The sequence below is a fragment of the Kogia breviceps genome, chromosome 4 (assembly GCF_026419965.1).
Source record: "Kogia breviceps isolate mKogBre1 chromosome 4, mKogBre1 haplotype 1, whole genome shotgun sequence".
Taxonomy (NCBI): domain Eukaryota; kingdom Metazoa; phylum Chordata; class Mammalia; order Artiodactyla; family Physeteridae; genus Kogia; species Kogia breviceps.
Window position 1 is genome coordinate 116,869,258 of NC_081313.1, and position 13,940 is coordinate 116,883,197.

General features: G+C 52.8%; 1 protein-coding gene across 1 annotated transcript in view; it reads left to right on the top strand.

The window, feature by feature from the left end:
- PSD2 (pleckstrin and Sec7 domain containing 2) overlaps nt 1-13,940 on the top strand; it is a 48,749-nt gene that overhangs the window by 15,544 nt on the left and 19,265 nt on the right. The window contains exons 4-8 of the mRNA XM_059061262.2: nt 402-842; nt 1,229-1,423; nt 4,262-4,342; nt 7,582-7,694; nt 8,422-8,480. Coding sequence (XP_058917245.1) covers nt 402-842; nt 1,229-1,423; nt 4,262-4,342; nt 7,582-7,694; nt 8,422-8,480 — 889 coding nt within the window. The remainder of the gene's footprint in view (nt 1-401; nt 843-1,228; nt 1,424-4,261; nt 4,343-7,581; nt 7,695-8,421; nt 8,481-13,940) is intronic.

The window sequence follows — 13,940 nt, forward strand, 5'->3', positions numbered from 1 at the left end:
AGACTAAGAACCACCCAGGTTGTGGGGACAGCAAAATTATGACCCTGTGTGACACTAGCTGTGAAGGGGAGCCTGGAGGAAGCAGCCCCCCACCCCCTTCCCAGGCCAGGCTGAGGAAGAGTCTCACGTTCATTCATTTAGCTCAGTGATGCCCACTGTGGGCCAGGCACGGTGGGCAGGGGGGGGCGGGACCACGCCTGTCCTCTCACTGCTGTGCCCCGGTACCCAGTCCAGCATTTGGCACCTAGTGTGCTCAGCAAGGGTTGGCAGAAAGAACAAACAGGACACGATCCATGCCCACTCGCTGCCCCGCAGGGAGCTCCCAGACATGGATTGGTGCCATCCTAGCACCTGTAAGGGGGACACCTGGCAGGATGGTGACTGGTTCTCGCATCCCACAGGCCAGGAGAGCCAGATGTGCGGGACGGCTTCAGCGCCACATTTGAGAAGATTGTGGAGTCGGAGCTGCTGCGGAGCACACAGTACAGCAGCCTGGACTCCCTCGATGTGCTGAGCCTCACGGATGAGAGCGACAGCTGCGTCAGCTTCGAGGCCCCCCTCACGCCCCTCATCCAGCAGCGGGCCCGGGATAGCCCTGAGCCAGGGGCTGGCTTGGGCACTGGGGACGTGGGGTCAGAGGGGGACATGGGAGCAGCTGGCGGTGTTGGGGAGCTGGGCAGCCCTCTGCGGCGCTCTATCTCTGGCAGCCGCTCCGAGAATGTCCTGAGCCGCTTGTCTCTCACGGCCGTGCCCAATGGCTTCCATGAAGATGGACCCCCAGGCCCAGGCGGGGACGAGGAAGACGAGGAGGAAGACATGGACAAGTTGCTGAACTCGGCCAGGTGAGGCAGGGCCCACCCAGGCTGGGAGCCGAGAGAACCATTGAGCGGATGGGGAAACTGAGACCCAGAGGAGGCAAAGCAAGTTAGGACATCCGGGGGTCTGGAGTGAACAGCCCTCTGCAAGCTCATTGTGCCCACCCTCTGCACCCCCAGCCTGAGGTTCCATCTGCCCTTCCAGGCCTTTCTAGCCAAGGTGGGGTCAGGGAGCTGATCATCTAATGATGTCCTTTGAGGGCTTTTCTAAAAGTCTGACTTGATTCTGTCCCGATGCAGTGGAGCTTCGTTCCCTGGTCTGACCCCTGGATTTTCAGAGGCCTGGGGAGAACTTCCAGCCCCCAACCAGGGCTTCTGACCCCCTTCTCCCCAACCCCACCTTCCCTCTGCAGTGACCCCAGCCTGAAGGATGGCCTGTCAGACTCAGACTCAGAGCTGAGCAGCTCGGAGGGGCTGGAGCCTGGCAGCGCAGACCCACTGGCCAACGGGGGCCAAGGCGTGAGTGAAGCTGCCCGCCGGCTGGCACGCCGCCTCTACCACCTGGAGGGCTTCCAGCGTTGCGATGTTGCCCGGCAGCTGGGCAAGAAGTGAGCTTGTCTCCTCACCCCTACCCCAGGCAAACCTGGTGTCTTTCTCTGCCCATGGCGGGGTGTGGGTGGCTGCTGTCAGGGGGGCCTGGTTCTGGAGGCTCCCAACAGTCCCCAAGAACTTCTCCTCCTACCACTGATCTCATTCCGGGCCTTGCCCTAAATCTGTTTCCTTTCTGGGCTGCCTGAGCGAGGGCGCCCCCGGCTCTGAGGGAGGAGAGGTGTGGCGGGGCGGCCCCTCGGGGCTGGGGGAGTGGCATGTGGCATGTGGCATGTGGCATGTGGTTATGGGGCCGTGGTGGATGGTAGTGAGGACAGAGCAGCCGGGCAGGGGCTGGTGGGCCACCTAATGGGGCCAAGGAGGGAGGGGAACCTGGGCCTGGCTGGGACCTCGGGGAACCCAGGAGCTGGGGAAGGAGATCCTGGCCCTCATAAAGCCCTGCTCACTGTGTGTCTCTTGGGACCAGCTGAAGGGGCGGGAGCCACCAAAGCACAAGCCCCCGTCTTTGGACTTGGGGGAAGGGAACTAGCCAGGTTGAAGCCCTGAGGGATAGGGGACAGTCAGCTGTGAAGTCAGCTGGCGTGTCCTGAGCAGGTCCGGCCAACAGCATGTCCACCTGCCTTGTCCTTCTTGCCTGGCCATCCAGAGGACCCCCAACACCCACATAAGGCTTCAAGATGCACAGAAGCAGGCCGGGCCTCTGGAGAGAGCTGCTCCCAGGCTGAGAGAGGCAGCCCAGACTCTAGACCCCAAGTCAGAGCTGACTGGGGCTTAGGCCACAGGGAAGTCCTGAGGATCCCCCCTTCTCCCTCCCTCCCGACTCCTCCACCCTCCATTGCCTCCAGGGCACTCCTTCCCTGGGCCTCCCCCCAAATCGCATCACCCACACCCTCACCTCTCCCACTGGGCTATAGTCCCCGAACCTAATGACATCCTCCTTCATTATGGTTGATCCCCACCCACCCCTGTCTTTTCAACCACTCCCTCTACATGAGTTTTCCTATCAGCATTTAATTGTGCTTAACTCTTTCCCATCTGAAACAAAAATCCTTCCTCAAATCGTACTTCCTTCCCCAGCCTCGTCACAGACAAAATTCTATTTTCTGCTCTGGATGGCCTCTGTCCCCTCCCCTTCTGCACATTCAGTGCCTCCAGGTTGGCTTCTTCCCCTGGAGGGGCCCTTCACAAGTCCCTCTTACTAGAGTCAGTGGCGGCCTGGTGTCTTTGAATCTGGTATCTGCCACCGGGCCTCAACTTTCTCCCCTTCAACAGCCTTGACACACCGGTCACTCCTTTCTTTTTCTTTAATTAAACTTTTTATTAGGAAAATTTCAAGCGTACACAAAGGCAGAGAAAGTAACATCTTAAACTTCCATGTACCCATTGCTCAGCTTCAAAGTTATCAATATTTTTCTATTCTTGTTTGATCGTCCCCCCCACAGCTTCTTCCCCTCACATTTGCTAGAATATTTTAAAGCATATTTCAGACTCTCTATCATATGATCCATAAATATTTAGTATGTGTCTCTAACTGACTAGGATTTTTTTTAGACATTCATAATTCCATTATAATTTCTGACAAAGTTAACAAAAATTCCTTAGTATCTCTAACATTCGGTCTATGCTTAATTTTCTCTGGTTGTCTCAAAAATGTTTGTTCAAATCAGGACGCAAATAAGGTACATGCATTACATTTGGCCAGTATGTCTCTTAGGCCTCTTGTAGCCAACAGCAGTTGCCAGTCCCCCTCCTTTTTGTAATGCCATGTATTTGTTGAAGAAACGGAGTCATTTGTCCGGAAGAACTTTCCACGTTTTGGATTTGGTGTCCTCATGGTGTTACTTCACACGTTTCTGTAAACAGGAGGGAGAGCTCGGGGCTTGATTGGATTCAGGTGGAAATATGCTTTGTTTTTTGGCAAGAATTCATCACTCCAGTCTTGAAACACTCTCTTCCTTGGCCTCCAGGACAACATACCCCTCCCTCTCTGGCTGCTGTTTGTCTGTCTCCTTCTCTGGCTCTCTCTTCCCTCATCTCACCCTGACAGGGGTTCTCCTCAGATCTCTGACCTGGACCTGCTGGCCTGTCTGTGCCCCCTCCTCTCACATGGGCTCGTCCCCCTTCCTACTGAGTTGTTAGTCACCAGTTAAGGGCTGATGACTCTCACATGGGTGCTTCTAACTCTACCTGTTGTCCTGGGCTCTGGGCATCACCCCAGGGGCCACCCTCTCTGTCGTGCCCCACGCCCACTCCATCCCTCTCCATGTCCTGTGGATTCTGCCACCCAAACATCCCTCCTGCCCACCCCTTCCATCTCTCTCGTGGACAGCTCCTACCACCCCCGTGGGCCTCCACTCCACAGGCAGGGTTCCAAATACATATCTGACCATCTCACTCACCCCTTCCCTGCTTCAAACTCTTCCAGATCAAGTCCCAGTCCTTGCCTTGGCCCTCAGGCCCGGTTCCCTGCCTCATCTCTTGCTGTCCCCATTCCTGCTCTCCAGCCCCAGCCACATGGCCCTGCTGGAACTTCTTGGACTGTTTCCTCTACTGGGGACACTTTGCATCATCTCACCTCCTACTCCCTTCACGTGGGTGGCTCTTCCTTTCCTGAAGGTATTGGATGAGACATCACCTCCTCTAGGAAGCCTTCCTGACTCCCCCACCTCCTGGCTCAAGGTTGAACTGTCAGAGCCCAACTGGCCAGCAAGGGAGACAGCAGGAGGAACGGGCAGGTCTGGGTGGGTGGGTCAGGGTCCCCAGGGGCCCACTGCCACGAACTCCCTGCTATTTGCTGTGCCCTGCTTCTAATGGATAACCCCCTGCTCTCCTGGCAGCAACGAGTTCAGCAGGCTGGTGGCCGGGGAGTACCTCAGCTTCTTTGACTTCTCGGGCCTGACTCTGGACCGAGCACTCAGGTCAGTGGGGCTGGGGTGGGATAGTGTGCCCACAGGCGATACAGTCACACATCTGGATTCTCCTGCCAGCTCTACTGTAAACTTGCTGTGCAAGTCCTTGGACAAGTCTCTTGACCCCTCTGGGGAGGCTGAGGGGAAGGGGTCATGAGAGCAGCAGCAATGCAGAGACTCAGTGAGTGCTGGCTCTGCGGCGGGCGCTGAAAATATGAAGGTGGGAATGCAGTCGTGACTCTTCAGGAGGGGAAAGGGCCAAAAGGCTTGCCTGTACTGAGCACTTCCTGTCTGCAAGATGCACCCTTTACGCACCCTGCTGACTGCATCTTAGCAACACCCCTGTAAGGTAGGGGGTATCATCCCATTTACTTGTGGAGAAACTGTGGGCCAGTTCCCCACAGTCACTGAGGGAGGAGATAGTCAAAATGGAATTTGCCCTCAGGTCTTGTTGGTGTTTGGACCCAGGGAGTAGCCCTCAGGAGGGGCAGGTGCAGGCCCCAGGGAGCGGAGGGTGGGGAATGGGAAGATGCAGCCCAGTGTCCAGCGGACCCGGCGGCAGGGCCAGCAGGGAGACCCTAGGCCAGAGCCCTCTTGGGGAGGGGCGGCGGTCTCTGAGCTGAGGGGTGGGTGGTCCCATGTATGGGATCTGTTCACCTCCTATGTGCCTCTCACACTTTTAAAAACTGTATTTTTCCCTTCTTTTTTCTCTGTTTCAGTTGGGATATTTTCTATGGACCTGCTTCCAATTCACTTACCCTTTCTCTGTGTCTCATATGCTGTTAACCCCATTTATTTTTTATTTTATTTTATTATTTATTTTATTTTACTTCTATTGTTTTATTTTTCAGTTCTGGAAATTTCATTTTATTAAACATTTTTTTGGGGTAGGTTTTAATTCTCTGGTGGGAATTCTTCATCTTTTGATTTATTTTCTACTTACTTTCCCCATCTTTCCCTCTCTTTCTTTGAACATATTAGTCAAAGTTATTTGAAATTCCTTGTCTGCTTTTACCCCGATATCTGCATCATCTGTATCTGTTTCTATTGTTTCTCTCTTGGCTTTCTATCTTATATCCTATTTCTCTGTGTGCTTAGTAATTTTTTTATTAGATGCTGTACGTTTTGTATAGAATTACAGTGGCTCTAGATCATTGTGTTCCTCCAGAGAGGGTTTACCTTGCCCCTTGCTAGGCAGTTAGAGGAGGGCAGGGAGGCGCAGTCCTAAGCCATCCAGGGCTGAGCTGAGGAGAGGCAGCCCTGAAGTTTGGTAAGGCTCAGGGTTCACCCCGATCACAGGGTGAAGGCCTCAGGGCTTTCCACTGAGAGAATGGTGTGTTCACTGGGGCCTCTCCCTTTGGTTGGTCCTAAATCCTAATTTGGTCTCCTCATTGCGGTGAGACTGTGAAAAAAAAAAACCAATCCCTCTACTTCTCAGAGAGGCTTTCCTACCCATTACATCTTTAGGTTTTGGTAGATATCTCACAGGGAGAACTGGCCACATGTTTACAGCCCCTCAGGTCTCCCAGTTTGTCTCTCCAGCTCCGTGAAGCCACTAATTGCTCTGCCTCTTGCCTGTGCCCGTGATTGGCAGTGTCCCCGGGGAGAAAGCAGCTGCAGATCAGCCCACTTCTCCCCAGTTCTCTCCTCTCCAGAATCTTGGTCCTATTGGTGTTTGTTGCGTCAGCAGTTTTCTGATAGCTTAAGAGAGATGTATTTTGTCTGGCTTTTCTCATTGTTCTCAGTGGAAGTGTTGGTCGGCTGCAAGCTACTCTATCCTGAGCTGAGTCTGAATATTCACACTGGATGATCGGGTGGGGAAGGTGTTGGGTGGGTCGGGCTCACAATCAGAGGCATGAGTGCTGGGTGAGAGGACCTTGTGTATCCAGCCCAATAGATTGAGGCTCGACTCTGCAGGCCCTGGGGAGCCCCAGAAGGCGCTGGGTGTGAAGCAGTATTTTGGGAGGCAGTGCTGGCAGCGGTGTGCTGGCAGCCTTTGATCCAGAGGCTTCTGAAGAGGGTCAGGTGGGAGAGGACGAGGCCTGAAGTTGGGCTGTGGGACAGAGGAATGATTGGTGTGAGAAGTGCAGAGGATACAGCAGACGGGCCCGTGGTTCCAAGATGCAGGGGAGAGGGTGGGCAGTAATGAGGCTGATCCTGGGGGCAGCCTGAGTTTAACTGGAGCTTGGTGAAGACCCCTGAGGAAGGGGTGTTTGGGCTGGGGAGCCGGAGCTGGGATGGATGACTCCCAGGTAGGATAGGCCACGGTTGGGATGGGGGATGGGTTTTAGAAAGTCCTAGCGGAGTATGAGGAGAAGAGGGAGGGGCCAGATGCAGGGAAGAGAACGGGGAACAGGAGAGACAGGGAAAGGAGGAAGACTAGATGGCGGATGGAGTATTTTTATATAGCAGTTGATTGATTGGGATTGAATTAGAGAGTGGTCTGCAGTTTTGGATGCCTTGGGAAGCCTCCAAGGGTAAAGACTGGCCAGAATGGGGCTCACAGGTCCCAGAGTGCCTTAGAAGTAGCTTGAGAGAGGATAAAGCAAAGTGGGCATTACAGAAGCCAAGTGAACCATGGCAAAATCAGGAACAAACTAGTCTCATGAACCCAGGATGGATAGAGGCCCACACTGTCTCAGCTTGCTGTTTCCCTTCCCAAGAAGGGGTGTGCCTATGCCCCAGGTGAGGGACCCCAGCCCCATCGCCCAGCCCCTCTGGTTTTGGCATACTTTGCCAGGGACCCCTGAGAGCTGGTGACCTTTGAATTTGGCCTTGAGAGGGACTCAGAACTGCCCAGCAGAGGAGGCTCAGACTTGGGGTGGGGGGAGTGAGGGAGGCCAAGGTTGGGCCTGGGGCTCAGCTGGTAGCACCTCAAGTGAGGAGCGGGAATGGCTGAGGAAGAGTGGTGTGGATGGCTCAACCATGGAGGTGGGAGCAAGGGGTGGGGCAGATGCTGGCACTGAGGTGTTCGTCTGCCTTTGCTCTTCACAATCTGTCCCCTGCATCCTTCCAGAAGGGCCCTGGAGGGTGATGAGGGCTGAAACTCCACACTCCAGAGGCCATCATGGGGGTCAGGGTGCCTCCCTGGGCCCAGCTGCTGGGGCTCTGGGGCCTCAGCCCCCTTGGGCAGGTTTGGGTGGTGTGTGTGTGTGTGGGGGGGGGGGTCCTACCCTGAGTGAGGACTCAGACTGACTCAGGGGCTCTTGGAGGCCCTCAGCAACCTTGCATTACCCATTACCCTCCAGAACCTTCCTGAAGGCCTTTCCGCTGATGGGGGAGACACAGGAGCGTGAGCGGGTCCTTACGCACTTCTCCCGCCGGTACTGCCAGTGCAACCCTGACGACAGCACTTCGGAAGGTACGCTTCGCTCCACTCCCCTGCCCCCAAGCCGGGCCCTGGCTTCTCCCTACCTCTGGTCCACCTGCCACTTCTGTCCTGCTCAAGAAACATCGGTGAATGAACGATGGCAGGTGGCATGGGGACTGTCTGCTGGAAAAGGAACCTCCCAACTGCCCTGCCCGTTGTCATTCCCTGTGCCTGAAAGTCCTCCGTCCTGGAGTCAGTCCTTTGGGTCCTCATTCTCCGTGGTGCCCTGTCGCACTGCTGATTGTTGGTGTGGTGGGAGTCCTGGTGTGGAAGTCTGGGTTGGGGTCCTCTTAAGTGCAGGACTTGTCCTGTGGATGGACCTGAGTCCCAGGCACTGGGGGACTAGGCTGGTTATTAGAGGAGACATGGGCCATGGAAGGGATATAGCCCGGGACCCAGAGCCATTCCTGGGTCTGAGATTCAAGATGAGTTTGGCCACAGCAGGCAGGAATCTGGGCTAGAACAGGCCCAGGGTGGTCTGGTCACCTCTTAGGGAGGGGTTGGTCCTGACCTGGGGCGAGCGAGTGACTCCGATGCTGTAATGGGGGTGGGACACGGAGCATCACGCAGGCCCTGGGCCCTGATGTGTGGTTGGCAGGTGGCCGGCCTCTTCTTGTCTCCAAGGCCTCCAGGCTGGCTCTCACAGGAGGCAGGTGGGAGCCTGGGGTTGGGAAAGAGCTGGCTGCTCACACTGAGGGTGCCACCGTCTCTGATATAGATGGGATCCACACGCTCACCTGTGCCCTGATGCTTCTCAACACGGACCTGCATGGACATGTGAGTTGGGGAGGCAGGGAGCGGGTGTGTCCTCTCACTGATTCATCCTGAGTTGTCCACGGGCCGGTCCTTTCTCCAGCCCCCTTCCCGAGACCTCCTGTTCGCTGGCCGGTGTTTCTTTAGCAGACCTGGGAGTTGGGCAACTTGGCTTCTAGACTTAGCTCTGCCCTCCAGTTTTATCCACTTGAGATCTGCCTGGGTCCCCACCCTCAAGCAGAGCAGTAAGAACAGCTGAGGCACATGGGAATTTAGGATGTGTTAAATAAGACGTGTGCCCCTAGCTGTGTCCATGCCAGACATTGCTAAAAGATCACATGTTCTTCCTACCCCTTGTGCCGTAAGCCTGAGTGCAGCCCTGTTGAAGTGCCACGCCCCAGGCAGCCCCTTACGGTCAACTGGTAGATTGCCCTCAAGAGGCATTCTCGTCACGCACCCCTCACCCCCCCGCCCCGACTAGGCAAACAGAGGAGTGATAGGTGGGTGTCCCGGGTTGTGAGCCTGTGTCTGGTCTGGGATCTGGGCATCTCAGTGCTGCTTGTGGCTCAATAATTCCTTCTTCTTTCCTCTATCTGCTCCGGGGACCCCCCCTTTGGGCTCTCTTGCCCTCTCTCAGGTGGTAAGTGTAGCTGGTGGTCTGCATGCCCTGTGAGCCTAGACCCCATCTCCATGTTCCCCTTCTGTGTCCCCCATTACCCCATCTGGCCCACTGATCAGTGCCCCGTCATTGCTCATCCCGGGGTGGTCAGAGCCCCTCTGTTGGGTTGGGGATATTTCAGTGACTCATGGGGACAACAGGCCAGCACATCTAGTTCCGAAGTTAATCAGGAAAGTCCAGGACATGTAGGGTGGAAGAAAGACCTGGGCTAGGTCCAACTTCAGATCCTACTCTTGCCTCCAGGTGGTACCTCTGTGACCCTGGGCAAGACACTAGCCCTTTCTGCATCTCAGGTTCTACATCTGTGAAGTGGAAATAATGATTTCCCCCATAGCGTCCTGGGGAGGCCTGAGAGAGGTATCACCAAGTGTCAGGGTCTGGCACTTAGTAAGGATTTATTATTTAATATTACTATGAATAATATTATGATATTATATGATACATTATAACAATATATTATAATAATATAATGATATAATAATAATATAATGTATTATTTTATATAATATATTATAGCAATATATTACAATAATATTATAATATTATTGCACAGTAATAATAATAATCATACGTATTATTAATATTAAAATTTAAATAATGGAGAGTCCAAAGCCCTAGCCTGTAGATCCCTGGAAGATCAAGAAGGTGAAGTGCCCCACCTGATGGCAGCCTGAGCAAGCGTGGGCACACTGGGGTACCTGGCCTGGGGAGGGTGAGAGCCTCGCTGACCTTGGCACGAAGAGTAGTTGTGTGACAACTGTGGTATGTCCGCCTGGGCTGTCAGCCTGGGTGTGGAACAGGAGAGAAGACGTGTGTATTCCATGGGAATATCACCAGAGCAAATGCCCATTAACGGACTGATGTTCCCCCAAGACTGCTTACTGTTTGTTTAGGGAGAGCAGGTGTTGCTGGCTTACCATAAAAGGAGCTTTAAGCACCCCCCTCCTCTCCCCATCCCCACCCTTGGCGGGGCCAAGGGCCATCTCAGGACCCAGTCACTCCTGTGCCATCCCTGTATGCTTCTCCCCCTGGTTGAGAGCTGCTAACAAGGGCAGCAGTCAGTGAACCCCCGGGTCGAGAATACTTCGAGCTTGGTGGGACTTAGCTGCCCATGGCACCACCTTAACGCCTGCAGCTGAAGAGAAACATCACCACCTTCATAGATCAAAAGCGGGTGGGGCAGGATTGTTCATACTTGCAGCCAACAGACATTGAGGATCCTGCCTCTCATGTCTCTCTCTCGAGACAGTATTGCAAAACATCAAAAGCAAGCGTTCTGGTTTGGAGTCCTCTGTTTTTCTCCACACAATAGCTTGTGACCTGGAGCGAGTTATTTACTTCCCTAAACCTCAGTTTCCCCAACAGAAAGTCCCTGTAAGACTTAAGGAGACAGCACTTGTAAAGTGCTTAGCCCAGGGCCGGGTTGTTGCAGTTACTGTGAGCTTTCCAAAGGACCCCAACGGAAGTGGCATCACCTGCTTTGCTCTTTTCCCCCTCCCTTCCTGCTCTCATTCTTCTGCTCTTTGACAGAGGCTGAGTGTTTGGTGGAAGGTGGGGATCTCAGGAATGTGGGGCCTGCTATGGCCCCCAGAAATAGCTCTGGTCAGAGCAGGAGGCAGTACAGGGGCTGGCAGGTGGAGTAGGTGTACCCTCTTCAGATGGGCACAGCCTGGTGGAGGAATCTGGAGGACTTTCTGTAGGAGGGGCGTTTGGACTCTAGGGGCTCAGCACCTTCTGTGTTCCATAAAAAGAAGGAAAGAGAACCCCTGCCTCAGGGTGCCTACCTTCTAGTTAGAGGAGATAGAAAATAAAGAAGTAAGCAAGTGATTAAAGCAGTGATAGGTATGTGAAGGGAATGAACAGGAGGGTGTGATGAGGCTGGACAGGGGGTCAGGGAAGGTGTCTCAGAGGAGGCACAGTTGGGGCAGAGACCTGGAGGATCAGCAGGAGCCAGCCATGGAAAGACCAGGGACAAAGCTTTCCAGGCAGAAGGACCAGTGAGGCTGGTTTCCACCTTTTGGCTATTGTGAACAGTGCTATGAACATACATATACAGGTTTTTAAAAATTTATTTTTATTTTAATTTTTTAATGGAATGAAAAATTCTTTAAGTTCTATAGTACTTTACAATTTTCAAAAGTTTCACACACATGATTTCATATAATCTCATAATAACCCTTTTTCTTCCTACCCTATATTGCCCCTCACCCTTCCTGGTAACCACTGGTTTGTTCTCTATATCTGTGAGTCTGCTTCTTTTTTGTTTTATTCACTGCTTTGTTGTATTGTTTAGAGTCCACATATAAGTGATATTATATAGCATTTGTCTTTCTCTGTCTGACTGATTTTACTTAGCATAAGGTTTTGTTTGAGCACCTGTTTTCAATTCTTTTGAGTGTATACCTAAGTAGTGGATTGCTGGGTCTGCTCGTAATTCTATGTTTAACTTTTGGTGGACAGTAAAACTGTCCATAGTGGCTGTTGTTGGAGCCCAGATGGGAGATGATGGTGGCTGGGGCAGACAGGGCAGTGAACATGGAGAGAAGGGACAGATGATGGAGGCCAGTTGAGGGTGAGCCTGACAGGACGTGCTGATGGGGCTGATTAGGGAAAGAGAGGAGTAAGGATGGCTTCAGCATCTGGCTGGCTGGGGGTGCTGTTTCCTGAGATGTAGAAGGAACTTCCGTGGGTGGTTGGAGGGCGTGGTGAGTGGGAGAGCTGGGGCTCAAGTCCCACTTGTGACATATTGTGTTTGAGATGCCTGCTGGACATGAACATGGGGTTGCCAAGGAGCTGGTGGGATAAACAAATCTGGGATGCAAGAGAGAGATTGGGTGAGGAGGTCATTGTCATCCTGGTGGAATGAAAGCCATGGGACTGGCTGAGTGCCTCAGGGAGAGAAGCAGGCTGGTGACCTCGTCCCAAGGCATGGCATTATTTAAAGGTCAAGCAGAGCAGCAGGAGAGGCTTTGAAGCAGCCATGGAGATGGGAGGAAAACCAGGAATTTGCAGTGTCTCAGAGGCCAAGAGAAGAAAGTGTTTCAAGGAGAAAGGAGTGGCCAACTGTATAAAAGGCTGCCATGAGGTCAAGAAAGATGTCAACAGAAAAATGACCATTGAGGTTGGAATGCCCATCGGTGGGTCATTATCACTGGATGGTCAAGGTCATTGGAGACCTTCACAACAGCACTTTAGGTGGAGTGGAGAGGACAAATGCCAGGCTGGAGTGGGTGGAGATGAGGATAGGAGGGGAGGAAGTGGAGGATGTGGAGAATTCTTTTGCGATATTTGGCTTTGAGTGGACTCCTGAAATGAGCCAGCCACTGGCTGGAGGGGTCTAGGAGGAACTCTTTCAAATCTGACTAGAGCATGTGTGTATGTCAGTAGTATCCACTAAGCAGGCAAGGAGAAACTGATGATGCAAGAGAGAGAAGAGAAAATCGAAGCTTTCCTTGAGATGAGCAACAGAGCATAGGTGGAGAGTGGCCTTAGCTGGCAGTAGGGAAAGCTCATTCCCCATGACATAGTGAGCTGGAAGGGGAGGATGTCAGAGGAGGGCAATTTTAACCTCCAGACAAGCGAAGATGGGAGCTTGGGTTAGAATTGGAGGTGGAGACAAGGAGAAGTATTAAAAATGTATTTTGGATGTGCAGTCACTAGCACTGATTAATGGAGTGAACGCTGGGGTGAGGGAGGGAGAAGCGTCTAGGCTGAGGCCAGTAGGGGGGGTGAGGAGATGGATGGGAGAAACTGTGCCATGAGCTTTCAAGCTGAAACAAAGAAAGTTGTTTTTGAAGAAAAGCTTAATTTATCTCAAACTTGGGTTGTCTGAAGGTTAGCAGTGGGAGTGCTGGGGAGGTGGGTTGGTGCTGGATGGTGGAGGACTGGACAGATGCAGGGGTTGGGATACTATTCTGAAGACTGGGGGCGGGGGGTCCTGCCTATTCTAAGATGGCATCTGAGAGCCATCTGAGCGTCATACAAGAACTTTAAAGGAGCACTGAGTACAACTCAGGTTTAGTCTTGATTTGCAAATAGTGATGAGGGTTTCCCTGCCCATGGGACTTTCCGTTGGCCCCTCTCCTTGCCCTGAAGGATGACATCTACTTTCTTTCTTCTTGGCCTGTCTCATTCTGCTCCTGGGGGGAGACTTAAAGACAAGCTGGGATTGTTCTGACCCCAGGGCTGCGCAGGCAGGTCACGCCAGACCTGTGGAAAAGGCCTTGGAATGGGGCTGTGGCCAGGCCAACCATAACTCTTTTCTGATTAGAGATAGAAGCTGTGGGAACAGTTTTTGAGGGTCAAGGCAGCAGGGAGGCCCTTTTGATCCAAATGGTGGTGGGAGGAAGGGAGGAACTGGGAACTTGGAGGCCCCAAATTATCCATGTCAGTTCACCTTCGGAGTTTCTGGATACACGTCTTTTCCTTCTCTCTTTCCCTTTTTCTCTCCCTCCCTCCCTCCCTCCCTCCCTTCCTTCCTCTCCCTTCCTTCCTTCCTTCCTTCCTTCCTTCCTTCCTTCCTTCCTTCCTTCCTTCCTTCCTTCCTTTCTTTCCTTCTTTCCTTCCTTCTTTCCTTGTTTCCTTCCTTCCTTCCTTCTTTCCTTCTTTCTCTCTCTTTCTCTCTCTCTCTCTTTCTTTCTTTCTTTTCTTTTTTTCCCTTCCTTCCTTCCTTTCTCTTTCTCTCTCCCTTTCTTCCTTTCCTTTCCTTCCCTTCCCTTCCTTTCCCTTCCCTTCTCTCTTTCTTTTTCTTTTCTGGTATATGTCTTTTTGCCTGGGTATTGTTGTTATTTTATTTTAAATCAGGT